Here is a 16982-nt window from a genome sequence, read left to right on the forward strand (position 1 = left end):
GTTACAGGAGGCTACCAGGTATACCAGTATAAAATATTAAAGCATCATACACTCCATTCTCTGTCCTCTGACCTCTGTGGAATCCTTTAGAAGTATCAGATGCTCAGTTGAAAACCACTAATCTGGAATAGCAGTTCAGTCTGGCACAGGGGTTGGAGCTTAGTTATTGGAAGATGTGCCCAAATCTGTGTGTGCATTAGGCGTGGTCTATATCTAAGTATATTTGTCTCCAATGTGATAGATGTTATTTTCCCATAACATAACATTTAGATAATAAAAAAAGTACAAATCATTTAAGCTTGTACTCCTAGTTTTTTCTTTTCTTTCTTTTTTTTTTTTTTTGTTGCTGTTGTTAGTGAATGATAAAAATACAACTGTAAATGCGATGGAATAAATTGAAATTTTTTGGTTATTAAAATGGGTTGTCATACTCACCATTTTAAGACCTGTTGACCTGTCTTGGATTTGATAGTGACTCAGGTTTGTCTTCTAGAAAACTCCTGCCACAGAGGGCTGAGATCCTATTCTCAGCTGTGTGCAACATTTATTCACAAAGAGCTAGAGGAGGAAAGGACTTCAGTGATAGGTTAGCTTGGAAACCTGACTTACTCCAGTCCCTTTGTTTCACCAGTTAGAAGGTTGGCTTGCATGCAGAGCTTAAGTAGTTTGCTGATGGTCATCATTTTCAGTGGTAAGAATCCTAGTGTACTGTATCTGCTAATTTGCACTTGGGTATTTTTCCTTTCCCTCACAAAGGACTGTGGCCCTACAATAGCTGCTTTTGAAGGTTGGTATGAGGAGTGCTGTTCTTGGTGCAAAGAATGTAAGTGTAGGTTGCAAGGTGAAGGTTTGGTAAGGGTGACTTCCTGAAGGGGGGTTTCACTCCTAATTTAGGCCGATGGTCTGATTGCCTGATATTTTTGGTTTATTAATACGGCTGTTGCTGTATTAATTAAACATGAACCCGTGTCCTATTTTTTTGTAGTTTTGGAAGTACAAAGACATAGGGCTATGAATATTGAGATTTCTGATCAGCTGTATGAAGTTAAGATTAATTACAAGACTTTTGTTCATATATTTGTGAGTAAATCTTTAAAACAAAATGTTGGGTTTTTGTTCATTTTAAGAGCTCATCAGTCAGTCAGTCAGCTTCTCAGAGTAGCAACCCATGTGTCCAGAGAAAATCGTCACATGTAAGTGATAGAAAAGGAAGCAGGCGGAGAATGGATACCGAAGAACGGAAAGATAAAGGTATGTTATTTCATCATTTGAAAGCAGATGCTAGAGCTCTGTGCCTGGCTTAAAGTCATACATTGGGAAAGAACCCTTTTTAAATCATTAAACAGTATAATGTCATGTATCCCACTATTGCAGAGACACATTGACTCAAGCTAAAGCATGTTAAATGTTATTCTGAAAACTGCATTTTTCACTGACTAAACACAGTTCAGATAGTCCTTTAGGCTCTGTCTTCATATTTTATTCTGTCCTGAGACCAGACCTGTCTGGTTGATACTGTTTTCTTTTTTATCTTGGTCTGTTATAGACTCTGTCCATGGACATTCGCACTTGGATAAAAAACCTGAGCCAAGCACATTGGAGGTAAATGTTTTAAATACTAATTGCATCTTTTCTTTCTCTCTTTTCCTTCTTAGTTTTTTTTTTTTTTCAACATTTATTTATTTTTGGGACAGAGAGAGACAGAGCATGAATGGGGGAGGGGCAGAGAGAGAGGGAGACACAGAATCAGAAACAGGCTCCAGGCTCTGAGCCATCAGCCCAGAGCCTGACGCGGGGCTCGAACTCACGGACCGCGAGATCGTGACCTGGCTGAAGTCGGACGCTTAACCAACTGCGCCACCCAGGCGCCCCTCTCTTTTCCTTCTTAAACATCGTGGGTAGTATAGCAGGAAGAAGTAAAAGGAGAAGCTGGAGGTGATTTCATCATTTCATAACTACGTGTTACAGAAGTAGAAAAGCAGAGGAAAAAAATTGGGAAAAGATGATAGTGCTTGAGGAGAATTCACTCACAAATTATAACCATTTCTTCAAGGCTACATGATGATCACCTATCTGAATTGGTGGAGAGTAGCTTTACTTTCCATTACTGTGTATAGATTGAGATTTTTAGAGATTTTTGAAATCACGTTCCCAGTAAAAACTGTCTAATAGTTTGATAGGATCAAGATGTGCAGGCCAAGTTATCTACCTGTTTAAGACCAGGTATAATTGAAAAAATACTTAGTCATGAGAGGGTTCAGTCAGGTGCAGGTAGGGTGAACTGTAGAGACAACCATGATTATCATAGAATTTGGGTTTTTGACATAAAGTTTCGCTTTTGTTTTGCTTCTAAAGAATGTTAGTGATGAGAAATGTACAAGAGTTTCATCACCATCAAAGTCAAAGAAATTAGAATGCCCACCTGCAGAGCAAGTAAGTACATTGTTGAATTTGACATTGAATGCTTCATTCTGTGGGGTTTTTCTTCTTTTTTTAATGTTTATTTGAGAGAGAAAGAGCAAGTGGGGGAGGGGCAGAGAGAGGGAGAGAGAGAACCCCAAGCAGGCTGTATGCTGTCAGCGCAGAGTCCAATGTGGGACTCAATCCCATGACGATGGGGCTCGATCCCACAACCCTGGGATCCTGATCTGAGCCAAAATCAAGAGTTGGACACTCAACCGACTGAGCCACCCAGGTGCCCCTGTTTTTAAATGATCATACAAAGAAGAAAGAAACCCAGGGGTGCCTGGATGGCTTAGTTGTTTGAGGATATGACTCTTGAATTTATTTAGCTCAGGTCATGATCTCATGGTTAGTGGGATCAAGCCCAGCATCAGGGCCCCTCTGTTAGTTTGGAGCCTGCTTAGCATTCTCTCTTTCTCTTGCCCCTCTCCCCCATTCTCCCTCTCTCCCTCTCTCTTTCTCTCTCTCTCTTAAATAAATAATAAACAAATTGGGAGGATTTACTCTGGCGTCATAATTTGGGTACAGTTATGATTCATCTGTAATTCTTTTGTTGCTTAGTCTAGAATGTTCTGTTTCTGTGGACTTTTTTTTTTTTTTTTTTTTTTTTTGAGAGAGAAACCGAGAATCCCAAGCAGGCTGGTTGCTGTCCGTGCAGAGTCTGAGGTGGGGTTCAGATCTCATGACAGTGAGATCATGACCTGGGCTGAAATCAGTCAGGCACTTAACGGGACTGAGCCACCTATGTGCCCCTTTAAAGATTTTATTTTGAAGTAATCTCTGCACACAGTGTGGGACTTGAACTCACAACCTGAAGAGCTACATACTCTACTGATTGAGCCAGCCAGACATTCCTCTGTAGAATGTTGTTTATTAAAAAAATTATTTTTTAACATTTTTTTAGAGATAGAGCATAGGGGCAGGGGTCAGAGAGAGAGAGGGAGACACAGAATCTGAAGTAGGCCCCAGGCTCTGAGCTGTCCGCACAGAGTGCGGCACAGGACTTGAACCCACTAACTGTGAGATCATGACCTGAGCTGAAATCAGGAGTAGGGTGTTTAAGTGAGCCTCCCAGGTGCCACCTGGAATGTTATTTTTATAGTCACCATATTTTGGACATAGAAGTCTTACTTGTGAATTGATTTTGAATAAACTTAATATTTGGTGTCTTGTGTTATTTTTATGGTGGGTTGGCTTGAAAATTAGATTTTTGAAGGGAAATTACAAATTACTGCAGTATTTTAAAACTTCCTAAAGAGTTGTCTGAATCTTTAACACTTTATAGAAGGGAGGGTCTCAGTCTAATATAGGAATAAAGTTCTTAGTCCTTCCTTGCCTCTCAGTTAACATTCTTCATGTTCGTTAGAAAGCATACAGTTTATGGTATATCTGTGTGTGAAGAGCAGTTCTAAATAACTCGTGAATTTCAAAATGATTTCAGTGATTTTTCTTTCTTTCCTGAAAAGCATTATTTAAGATGCTTTAGAGTTTGTTTATGTCTCTGCCAGTGTCTTCTGTGACTTTTGGTAGGCAATCCTTGGTTAGGATTAAATTTGTGTGGAAATTTTATCTACTGTGTTTTTCATTTCTGAGATCAGAAAAATCTATATAGAAGCTGTAGTTATGTAAAAGGCAGCTCAGGGTACATTTGGTGTTAAAATTAGTGTTAAGCAAAATGAACTTTTGTCTTTTTCCACCCCCTCTCTTGAAGAAGCCAGCAGAACATGTGTCTTTGTCAAATCCAGCTCCCCTTCTAGTTTCTCCAGAGGTACATCTAACTCCTGCGGTGCCTTCTTTACCAGCCACTGTGCCAGCCTGGCCAAGTGAACCTACAACTTTCGGACCAACAGGTTAGATAAGAATTAAAAAGTTCCTTGAACCAGCCAATGAAAGCTTTCCAAGTCAGAGACTTTAAGTTCTTTATTTTTAAACTTTTAAAATTATTATTAAAAATATTTTCTCAAGTAATCTTTTTCCAACATGGGGCTCGAACTCAGTGACCCCAAGATCAAGAGTTGCACACTCTGCTGACTGAGCCAACCAGGCACCCCAGAGTTCAAATTCTTGATAGCTTGACCTCAGAGCAGGGTTAGGCGTTTGGAGCCTCACAGAGCTTTTTGTGATCCTCTCTTTTGCCCTGCTTCTAGCATGGGAAGACCAGTTTAATTTGGTATTCGACATGTACCCTCAGGATCTCAGGAGCAAAATGTTTGAGCTGGTTGTCCCCACTAGTTGCTTCGATTGCTCAGCACTGACAGTCACAGTTTGCATTTCCCATTGACCAGCACTTGATACTCCCCCTGCCCCAGCCATTGAACCTTTTGCCAGGCTGTGTGTCTTGCTCATGTTTGTAAGAGCTACTATTAGAGGACATTGACTCAAGGCTTGTTTCCTGGCCTCATTTCCTCCTGTGTGTCTCGGAGGGTCCTTAGTTGGTATAAAAGGTGCTTAATAAAAAGTAAAAGGTTAATAATTAATAATCAATAAAAGATTGCTTAAACGCCTCTTTTTATCAGTTATGTTAGTTGTACAACATTCTTTACCTTTTAGCTTAATGTAGACTTGTATTTTAGGGAGAAATATTTTCACCTTTTTATAGCTTGTGCTTCCTTTTTCTCTTTTGTAGGTGTCCCTGCTCAAATTCCTGTTTTGTCAGTGACACAGACTCTGACTACTGGACCTGATTCTGCTGTGTCCCAAGCTCATTTAACACCCTCTCCAGTTCCTGTGTCAATACAGGCAGTTAACCAGCCCTTGATGCCTTTGCCTCAGACGTTGAGCCTTTACCAGGACCCACTCTACCCTGGGTTTCCTTATAATGAAAAGGGAGATCGAGCCATTGCACCACCTTATTCACTGTGTCACACCGGGGAGGACCTGCCTAAAGGTGAGATCCTTTTCCTAGTTCAGAATGATTTTATTTATCAAATACTGATATGGGTTCAGCAGGAAATGTGAATAGGTGTCAGAGGTTATGTTACTTAGGAGGAACCCGAAGGGCTGACTGTAGGGAGAGAAGGATTTGGCTATGAGGCATTCACTTTGTTTCAGCTTGTGTTTGATTGGAATATGGTTTTTGTATGTTTGGTAACTATCCCTCCCGTATGTCATTTTTCAAAAACAACCTAAAACCATTTTGAGTCAAATTTTAATAATGTCACCAACTAGGTAACATTACTGAGTTTTCTCATCACTGCACTGGGTTTTGAGACCACTCCTATTTTTCCATGAAAAAAATGAGAGGAATGAATATAACTATGTATTTTTTAAGAATTTCTTTTAAGTTTGCCTTTTTTAAAAGGAATTTTAGTTTGCAGAATTTTCTATCTGTAGAAAAATTGAAAGAGTAATGCAGTGACTTTATGCTCTTTACCTGGATTTTGTGGACAATTTTGTTTTATTAGTGGTTTGATGTTTGAGTCTGTGGATAACTGGTTAATGTCGAATGAATACTTTCTGATGTTAACAATGAGTTAGGTTTATGTTGATTTTATTCTTATCCCCCAACATTTTTATTTCGTAATTTTTAAAACCCCACGGAGAAGTTGAGAAACAAATACACTGAACACCTGAATTTCCTTCACACAAAATTAATTTTAATCAGATAAAAATCTCAATTTAAGCCCTTTTAGGACTTAGATGTTAGCACAGACAAAGCATATTGAACCTGGAATTACCTTACAGTAACAGAACTTGATTTGGGTTATTACAGTTTTTACCTATATTTCATATTACAGGTTAGAGGAAACAATTTGAGTAGGCAAAATTGTCTTCAGAGCTATATTGTTTGAGGATAATGGGGAAAAAAAACCCTTTTTGAATGTATGATTTTAGTAATTATTGTTATTTATTTTTAGATAAGAACATTCTTCGATTCTTCTTTAATCTTGGTGTAAAGGTATTTACATTTTATCATTTAAAAGTTGGTTTTAAGTTAATGCTGTTTTAAATTATCAGTATTTAAATAATCTTAACTCCTACCCTGTTAGTAAATAACAACCTAAGGTTTACTAGATCACATTATTTTAAGAACTAGGATTTTCAGCACTGTATTGTGTGTTTTTGGTAGTGGTTGAGGCTCTAGAACTTGCTTGTTTTGTTTTTGTTTTTGTTTTTAACTGGAAATGGTTTAACCCTGTGAATATATTCAGGAAATAGTCCTCATCCCTGGGGCAGCCTAGTGAAAATGCCCTCATTGGGGAATTCAGTGGAAGATCTGGGTTTGAAATTCTGCTTCATCACTTTTTAGCTGCCTGTCTCTGGGCAAGTCATTTAGTGTATCTTAGCTTTTTTCATTTGTGTTATGTGGATAATACTCTTCCATCTACCTCATTTGTTGAAAGGAAGAAGGAAAAACCTTGTAAAACTTCTCCTATGGGAGGTGGTGTGTTCACGAGCATAGCAGAGGTATCCTTTGGGAAGTAGTCAACCTAGAAATAACTTGCCTCAGAAAGAGAGGCTGGAGAACTCTGTGTCCTGATGTGTTAGCTCCTGTCTTGGATTAATTTCTGTGGGTTTTAGACTATTAAAATATGAAATGAATTGCTGTACTGTAATCTACCGGTGAGTTCATACAAGGAGACTTAATTAATTTTATCGTCTACTGTATTCACTGCCTTGTTTTATATTTACCTAGTTAATGTTGGCTTTAGCTAATTGGTTAATTTGCCAATTAGCTGGTACATTTTTCTTCATGTTTGGTGGTTAGCTGGCCCTTTGCAGGGGAAGGATTCGGATTATTTTCAGTATTACCTTCTCTGACTTAATCCTTGCGGTTGGAATGCCCTTGGGTCTGGCTCCTAGACCTGTGGAGTCTTAACACTGGGGATCATCTACTTCTATACCAATATTTTTCTGGTAGAACAGAAAGGTCCAGACCCATTAACTAGTTGGCATGGGGTCACACAGTGAGTTAGTGGTGGAGCCAGAATACAAATGCAGGTCAAGCTAAACAACCAGCGATTGAGCTATTCAAAGATGGCAGCTCAAGTGCTTAATGGTGGTTGTTTCTGGGATCTAGTTACAGATCTGGGATGTAGTTATATCCAAAGGATGGAATTAATGATTATGATAATCTGTGGGTGAGTTCATTACATTGTCTCCTGTCACCTCAGTACCAGGAGTTTGGGTTCATTTCTAGATAGGAATAAAGAATGGAATCTTAGAGCAGTGATTGAATTTTGTAATTCCTTTTCATGTTCCGTATCACAGTGATTATATGGTCTTGGTAGGCACGAGACATTTGATGCACTCACTCTAAACTTCTTTTCCCCTTTTTGTTTATGTTACTGTTTTTGTCTCTTTTAGGCGTATAGTTGTCCTATGTGGGCCCCACATTCTTACCTGTACCCTCTGCACCAGGCCTACCTGGCAGCCTGCAGGATGTACCCAAAGGTCTCTGTCCCTGTGTATCCTCCAAATCCTTGGTTCCAGGAAGCTCCTTCTGCTCAGAATGAAAGTGATTGTACTTGTACCGATGCACACTTTCCTATGCAGACTGAGGCCAGTGTTAATGGTCAGATGCCACAGGCAGAGATTGGACCACCAACATTTTCTTCACCTCTGGTCATCCCTCCATCTCAGGTGTCTGAAGGTCACGGACAGTTGTCTTACCAGCCTGATCTTGAATCTGAAAACTCTGGGCAGCTTCTTCATGCTGAATATGAAGAGTCACTAAGTGGCAAGAATATGTTCCCACAACCGTCCTTTGGACCTAGTCCATTCTTAGGCCCAGTTCCTATTGCACCTCCTTTCTTTCCTCATGTTTGGTATGGATACCCTTTTCAGGGATTTATAGAAAATCCAGTAATGCGGCAGAATATTGTTCTGCCCTCTGATGAGAAAGAATTGGATCTCCCCCTGGAAAATCTGGATCTGTCTAAAGAATGTGGTTCAGTTTCAGCAGTGGATGAGTTTCGGGAGGCTAGAGGCGAAGGCACACATTCTCTCCCTGAAGCTAGTATGAGTAAGCGTGAGGGCCGAGCGGAGCAGTCATCCCAGACACCTAAGGCAGATCTGGCATCGGCTACCATCCCTCCTGTAGCAGAGGAAAAGGCTCATCTTCCCACTCAGATTCTAAACCGAGAGAGAGAAACTGTGCCTGTTGAGCTTGAGCCTAAGAGGACCATTCCAAGTCTGAAGGAGAAGTCAGAAAAAGTGAAAGATCCTAAGATTGCTGCTGATGTGGTCAGTGGGGCCAACTCTGTGGCTAGCAGAGTGCAAAGACCAAAAGAAGAGAGTTCAGAAGATGAAAACGAAGTATCTAATATTCTGAGAAGTGGTAGATCCAAGCAGTTTTATAATCAGACTTATGGAGGCAGGAAGTACAAAAGTGATTGGGGCTCTTCTGGTAGAGGAGGTTATCAACATGCGCGAGGTGAGGAGTCCTGGAAGGGGCAGCCAAGCAGAAGCCGAGATGAAGGTTATCAGTACCATCGAAATGTCCGAGGACGGCCTTATCGGGGGGATAGGAGGAGGTCTGGGATGGGAGATGGCCATCGGGGACAAAACACTTGACGGTCGCTGCTGTGGTATTTTAGAGCAGAAACCTCTTCTTAGGTGGAATGTTTCTGAAGGCTTTAACAAAATCATTAAATGAAAACCCACATTGGAACTATCTCCTCCCCTCCCCCTTCACCCTCACTCCCATCCTGGACAAGAGATTTTGGATATGCGTTCAAGGGGCAGGTGAATTCCTGGCATTGCCATTTTTCTTTGTTCAAAATCTGTTTATCAGGTAGCTGCCCCCATAAAAAGTAGAAAATAAGTTTGTTAAAGTATTTTTTATAAACAGCTTAATATAAAACTTAGATTTAGTGTTTGGTTTTTTTCCTTACATAAGTTTAATTTCAGATGTTGGAAATGTGTGCTTTATAGTGTTTACTAAAGTGACAAGAAAAATATACCATTTGACACACTATAGATTCCAAAACATAACATTGCACCAAATAGAAATGTATATTTTATTATGCAATGCCTTAGTCATAAACTGGGCTCAAATGATTCTTAGCCTAAAACACTGTTGTCTTTTGAAATGCTTCCAACCCAAAGGCCTTTCATCTCAGTATCTGTCAAACTTGAATAATGTCTTCTCTTTAATATTACACATAAGGCAGCCTATTAACCTGTGTCTTAGAAATGTTGTATATAGTTCTTTTAATATTCATAGGGTATATTTTTGAATTTTGGTGAGTATTTGTTGAACTTGAGATCGCATACAAGACAGATGTTTAAGAAATAATAGGAAATCTAATGAAATGGCTGTTTCCACCAAGAATTCCTAGCACTGGTGTAAATATCATGGTGCCTACTTGAAAGAAATGTAGATGCTATGCATTTTGAAAATAATCTGCATCTGTTAAAACTGCAGAAGTTTTTTAATGCCACTTTAACACTAATGCACTGACAGATTTAAATATTTTGTGAGAAGAAATGTTAAAAAATTTTTAGCTTGACAGGTTTCTATGGAGTTACTGTGTTTTGTTTTTCTCTTTGCACCATTGGTTATGTGTATCACTTTACATTGCATGTTCTACTTGTCACATGCCTGGGACTATTGTACAAAAAAAGGATGATTGTGATTTCTAGTTCTTTTCTAGAGGATGCTGCTAGAAAATGGTTGCTTTGCATTGTATAGCTTATTACCCCTTCTGTACCATCTCTCTTCTGATCCTGCTTCTTTTTGGTCTTTGCAGTATTTATGGAAATTCCCTTTGCATGTTGCACTCTCTTCTCAGTTGGAGATTTAACTCTGAATCAACACAGTATTCATGCATCTGTGTTTATGTTTTCTTTTGGTCAGGAAGTTTGAGTGCTATGCAAATGATGTAGTAATTTCCCTTTGCATGCCATGTGTAATATACCTAGCCAAAAATGGATTTTTTTTTTTAAACGGCAAATTACTTTTAAAAGCAAATACAATTCACTTGAATTTGACAAACTGAAGCAGATGAGTTCTCTGGGTTCTTCGATTACCCACAGGAATGTTTGGATGCCAGCTAGGCTCAGTTGAATCTCCACTGTACTGTAATAATGGTTATTTACCTCTGTGTTGTTTTAATTACCTAATGTCTGTGTAACTGCTGATTTGAGTAGTGATTAGTATTTAGATGTTTTGTGACATAGGATTTTAGAGAGCACTTTGGAAGATAACATTTTATTATGATGGTGCTAGGTAGAAATTTGTAAAGATGGATGGTCTTGTGGAAAAGAAAAAAAATTTGAGAGAACTTGTTGAAAGGAATTTCTGTTGTCATCTTCTAAGCTAGAACAATTGGGGAAAGTACTGCTGAAGCCATTTTTATCTTAGTTAACAGAAACAGTTATGGAATCAGATTATATAGGGTCCTCCACTTTCAGCTCATTTTTTATATGTCATATTAGCTTACCTGATAATTGTTATGAAAACACATTTAGATTATAATGACTAGATTTTAATGTTCAAAGACGTTTGATCTCAGGAGTCCAAAAGAAATTGCTCTTCCCAGTGTCTTTGATCTTCTGACTGAGATTTGATCGATTTCTTCTGGACACGTCTCAAAATTGGATAGGAAAGAATATCATTCATGTTTTTACTGTCCCTGTGTCTTACCTCAGTTAACAGAATATATAGTTCTTGCAGGAAACACTGATTTGCTTCCTGTTTCCCATATCTTAACTCCAGGACATGACGGAAACAGTGCTGAACGAGAACTTTAGTAGCAGATTGTACTTTACTCAGTGACCTCTGGACTAAAAGGATTCTGACTTTTGATAGTTTTAAAATTACTAGTCTTTGCATGAAGGTCAGTTTTTATTTTCCCTTTAGTTTTGTTTTAAATGTATTAGTGCAGGGGATTTTGCCTTATACTGCGCTCAAATTAGGGCCAAGCAAGCTTTTGTCCTCCTTCATTTTAACTGAGTCATAAGGTATGTTGCTATGAGATACAACGTTCCTGTATAAGAGAAAAACAAAAGCTTAGAAGTGAGAATCATTTGTATTTTGAGTTAGAAATTATGGAACTTCACCATATTACGATTATACACATTTTGAAGAACATATGTTTAGAATGACCAAAGCTCACCTGTTCATTTTAGTTAGTTGCTTTTGCTGAACTTGATTCCTGTCCCTTTCCTTTTAGCGTCGTGTATATTTCTCTTCCAGTCGTTTCCTCGTTTCCTCTCAGATACATCTTCGGCTCTTGTTCCACGCAGTCGGTGGCAGCAGGATGCCAGCATCTGTGCAGTCCTTGTCTTGTTTCCTGGTAACCCATATGTTCATTTTCATGGCTGACCTAAGCTCAGAACCTGCCTTGACCTGGCAGGAGTAGGTCTTCCCAAACCACGATGCTGACAACAGCTTATTTGATGCAAACTATGTATATTCTTGCAGTGTGTTTCCTTTGTGACTCAAGGTTGAATTAAAATGCCTGTGAACTGCAAACTTGCTAATGATTGACTTGGTGCAATAAAGTTCCTTTCTGACCATTTCTGGTTTAGAAAACATTCAGCCATCCTAGAAACTAGCAATATTTATTTATGCCTCATTTATTTTACCTTTGGTTTTAGATGAGGTAACCTTAGTCTTTCACTTATGGGTACTAAGCAAGGTCCATTTTAGTGTAGCTGAAGAGAATGCATATTTGGCTACACGATTTCTGTTTACTGTATTTTGCTTCCTATTTAATGTCTAAATACTATTATGTTTTTGTTTAAAATCTTAGTAATGGCTCAGTTCCACTATGTCATTTTCAAAGAACTAAGGTTTTGCTCCTAGTGTCAGCCATTTACTCTCCCGCTAATTGGGATTTCCCACTAAATGGGAATTTTTTTTCCCCCCTGAAATACAAGTTTTAGAAAATCTTAGAAGAGGGGTGGGTGCATGTCTTAATGCTGGGAAACAGCAACTTTGGGGTTGAGTTTACTTGAATGGATTAAAAATTGCATTGTTACAGAGCTAGAAGAAAATTTATGTATGAAAAATGATAATAGCCTTACACTGAGTACAAATAATACTTAAAAGCATGTGAAGATGTGATCATTTGTGATGTTACTTGTAAAAAAAAAAGTATATATACATATCTTTTGAAGTGTTGAAAGGAAAATAGTACTTTATATTCTTTATCATATCACTTTTTGTAAGTGTTGGATATATTCCTGTTTATTTTTCTATGTTCTGTTTTGTAGCCTTAAGAAGTGTTTCAAACATATCTGAATGTATAAAATAAGAGTAAATGCCCTACATGGTGTGATGCTGCATTATATATAAAACTGTGTGCATATATTAAATTTTGTCTCTTGATTGTGCTTGTGATTCTTTGGTTCCAGGGTAAACCAAGTAATATAGCGTATAAATCTTAAGAGGAATTTTAGTAAATATCTAAAAATAAGAGATGGTTTCCATGCTTTTTATCCAGTCAGAAGATAATTCTAGTATGTGAAACCAAAAACCACGTGGGATTTATAATCTGTGGGGTAGGTACTGTTGTTTTCCCTACTTAATATATATAATAAAACTGAAATTTTAAAAAATAGGCCAACTAATTTAATTTGACTAAAGTCATGCAGCCAATAAGTGGTAGAATTTGCATTTGTACCTAGCTCTGAGTGGTTTTAGAACTAGTGCTGTCATTTTTTCCAGCGTTCATTAAATGAAATGAGATGTGTAGACTAAGATACTTTACAGATTAAATGGGTTATTTTAAAGTTAGTATTCAATACAGGCATACCTTGTTTTACTGCACTTCATTTTATTGTGCTTCGCAGATACTGTGTTTTTTATAGGTAAGAGGTTTGTGGCAACCTTGCATTGAGCAAGTCTGTTGGTGCTGTTTTTCTAACACTTGATCACTCTGTCACGTTTTGATAATTCTCAATATTTCAAACTTTTTCATTTTATTTGTCATAGTGGTCTGTGATCAGTGATTATGATTTGGTGTAAGCTCAGATGATGGTTAGCAACTTTTAGCAGTAAAATGTTTTAAAGTTACGTACATGGTTTTTAGACATGCTATTGCATACTTTAATAGACTGTGGTGTAAACCAAAAAAAAAAAAAAACCTCTTTCACTCACTTGGACCCACAGTATTACTGAGGTATGCCTGTAATATTTGTCTAATGAAGAAAGATAAAACTATTTGAAAGTTTTATTTGAAAACAGGGCACCTGGATGGCTCAGTTGGTTTTGCATCCAACTTGATTTCAGCTCAGGTCATGGTCTCACCGGTTCATGGGTTCAAGCCTTGCATCAGGCTCTGCGCTGACAGTGTGGAGCCTGCTTGGGATTCTATCTCTCCCTCTCTCTCAAAAGTAAATAAAAACATGAAAAAAAAATTAAGACCCAGCGGGTGTACATAAACTCTCTGAAACCCCAAATTTCTTAGTATTTGTTTAACCTACTCACTATATGGACTTTGTCTAAAGAATGGCTTTCCCAGGAAGGAGAGCCTGAAACAAAAGCTTTCAGTAACAGGTGTTTCGTGGAAAGGTGAGCTGGGAACAGGGGCAGCAAGCTGGGAAGGATAAATTGGTTAGGCATGTAGGCCTGACCTTGAGATTGCCCAGGCAGGTGAGTGAAGTATCACAGAACCTTGGAATGGAGGGAGAGAAGGAGAAACAAAGGGAAGCATTTATCTGTTAGCTGAGTGAGTGCCATAGACTTGAGTGGCATGCTGGAGCATGAGGAAAGCAAGAAGGGTGTTACTCGGTGTTGGGTGGGGCACTTTCTGAATTTGGTCACTTGAAGTGGATGGATAAAAAGGTGGCAGCAGGTGACCAGAAGTGTTCTATACAGTTTCTTTTATTAAGTTGTCTATAATTAAAAGGACTTTTCACTTTTGAGTATTTTGTTGTATTTTTGCTTAATTTGGCTGTTGGGTCCATGTTTGGGGAATAGTATGAGAAAGTAAACTACAAAAGAAGTAAACAGCTTCCTTTCCTAAGCCTTAAATTTATAAGCTCTTCACGTGTAAAGCTACAGATACTGGTTGTAAACATGTTAAGAGGCTTTTTAGATTGTTCATTAGAGAAGTTGGAGCTTCAAAGTCCATCCTTTTTATGTACATAATATTTCTGTAACTAGATTTCAGTTTTCACATTCAGAAAAAAAATCGAGATCAAAAGATGCAAATACAGAAGATGAACAGTGTGATTCTCATGGCCTCCTATCTCTTTGAATATTTTACTTAACTGTTCACAATAAAAATTCTGGGTACTAATTTTTTTCTTTTAAATGAAAACCTTGGCTTTAGGCTAACCACCTTCAGATGGAGTAGAAAACCAGACTAACTGCTATATGTATGTACCTACCTGTGTATGTACCTGCTACTATGACTATGTAGCTTGTTGAATGTTTCCTGTGTATTACTTCCTAGACCAGAAGTTAGTTAAAAGTATTTGAATTATGTATACTTTTATAGGGTATATAGAATTATATAGGGTATATTCACAAAGTAGGGGCCAAAAGTGGAGGCCAGAAACCCAAGGTATGGACATAAAGTGACACTAAGCCTGCATTCCATGAAAAGGGATGGATGGACGTGGCTGACAGTTTCATTAGCTGTGAACTGTGTAGATACAGGAGAGACTGGGGCACGTGCAGGGTTGGGAACTGGAACTAACATTTGCATTAAAGCCAGGAGCACCCCAGCAAAAAAGGCAATCCTAAAGTAAGATAAACCTAAAAGCCCCAAACACTGAGAATGTGTTGGCAAGCTAAGATGAAAAGTAGTTTCTAGCTGGTAATATATGTGGGTCGCCTAGCCAGAAATGAATGCAGAGCCTTCCATGAGACAGACCTCAGCCAAGGAGGCAAAGTTACTTTAACAGGAAGGTTGTTTGGACTTAACTGCTTAAATAAAGTTTTATTTCCCTTTCATGAGAAATCTCGAGGGAAGTGGTAGGTGGCAGTTGTACAGTTTTAATGTGAAGACTAGCATCCTTGTGGCTTTCTTGGCATTTCCCTATGCCACTTTATGGTAACAAATCCACAAGAAGTATTACCAGATAAGTATCTCCTTTTCTCAAGAAGTCAAGAGGGCTTCCAGAAACACTCCAAGAGACTTCTACTTTGAACTTACTGGCTAGAACTGGGTCAACATGGCCATGCCTAGCTCTAAGACTAGGAAAATGAAGAAGGACTTGTCATGATTGTCTTTGCTCATTTATGACCCACTGTCCGGTGCTGGGTACATACTACCCTATGAAACTGCAAGGAAGGAGGTGCTGGTGAGTACAAGGTTGGGAAGGAAAAGGGGAGTGTTTAGCGCACTAAACCTTGGGATTTTCACAGATAAAATACCACAACATCAATTCATTAACCAAAAGGCAAGGAAATAATCCCATCAAGAGTAAGAGGTAGCAGAAACAGTTAAGTGGACAGGATCTAAGTGGTTCCAAAATACTGAAAGACGACAGAATAAAAACTAAAAGCTGTTGAAGAACTGCTGTCTTGGTAATTCTAGCTGCTGCCTTAACTGGTATTTGCTTTATCTCCTCAATCCCTAACGAGCACGTAAAAACCTGTAATGAAGGCGATGAGAATCCACTAAACCTGCCTGTATTCATCCTTTCCTCTCATTTCTTCATGCCCATGCTGATTTCTGTCTCACCTGACATTCTGCTTCGCATTAGATTATCATTTGTCATTGTAGAGGTTACTTTTTCTGGGAGCTACCTCCTTCACTTAGCCCTGACTCTCCAACCCAGAATGGTTTCTCTTCTGAACCAGAGTGTGCATTCGCCAAACACTGGGTTGTGAGCTTGACATAAATGTATCTAAATGTTAATGGATATGGATGAAATTATAAACTGAGTTGTTTATCTCTGGCCACGATGTAGAAGGCAAACTACATGCCAGATGTCAAACTATGCAATTATAAGCAAGAGATTCGGGACTGGGTTTCAAGATGCTATGGTCTAATATCAGGTAAACCTAAATTGCATAAATACACTGCTTTTGTTAATACTGCTGTACACTGGTTGAACATAATACAGATTCTTTATTGAAGGTTTAAAAACTTAAATGATCTCTAAACAGTTGATACAGTATATGAAGTTCAAAAGGTAATGGCCATATGTGTATATATCCCCTTTCCTTTGCCTGTTATTTAGCCAAGTTCGCATTCCCAAAGGCTTACTGCCTTGAGTATCCTTTTGGTATTTTAATATTTTATATATTTTCAATAAATGGTGTATTTATGAACTGTTGCACCATTTAGAGAGATTTTCCAATGTCCAAATTTAATAGCTAACATCTGCATTGGTAGTGTATTTGAGTTGGTTTTTATAGAAAAACTTGTGTTAGCAACTGTAAGATCTTTTTTTTTTTATTTATTTAAATTTTTTTTTTTTCAACATTTATTTATTTTTTGGGACAGAGAGAGACACAGCATGAACGGGGGAGGGGCAGAGAGAGAGGGAGACACAGAATCGGAAACAGGCTCCAGGCTCTGAGCCATCAGCCCAGAGCCTGACGCGGGGCTCGAACTCATGGACCGCGAGATCGTGACCTGGCTGAAGTCGGACGCTTAACCGACTGCGCC

General features: G+C 38.5%; 1 protein-coding gene across 1 annotated transcript in view; it reads left to right on the forward strand.

The window, feature by feature from the left end:
- The window catches only part of OTUD4 (OTU deubiquitinase 4), a 46649-nt gene extending 33907 nt beyond the window's left edge, over window positions 1-12742 (forward strand). Inside the window, exons 15-21 of the mRNA XM_025921851.2 lie at window positions 1128-1251; window positions 1547-1602; window positions 2356-2433; window positions 4175-4313; window positions 5090-5350; window positions 6321-6361; window positions 7771-12742. Coding sequence (XP_025777636.2) covers window positions 1128-1251; window positions 1547-1602; window positions 2356-2433; window positions 4175-4313; window positions 5090-5350; window positions 6321-6361; window positions 7771-8979 — 1908 coding nt within the window. The 3' untranslated portion in view covers window positions 8980-12742. The remainder of the gene's footprint in view (window positions 1-1127; window positions 1252-1546; window positions 1603-2355; window positions 2434-4174; window positions 4314-5089; window positions 5351-6320; window positions 6362-7770) is intronic.
- The last annotated feature ends 4240 nt before the right edge of the window (window positions 12743-16982 follow it).

This window comes from Puma concolor, chromosome B1 (genome assembly GCF_028749965.1).
Source record: "Puma concolor isolate L17-30 chromosome B1, mPumCon1.1.hap2, whole genome shotgun sequence".
NCBI lineage: Eukaryota > Metazoa > Chordata > Mammalia > Carnivora > Felidae > Puma > Puma concolor.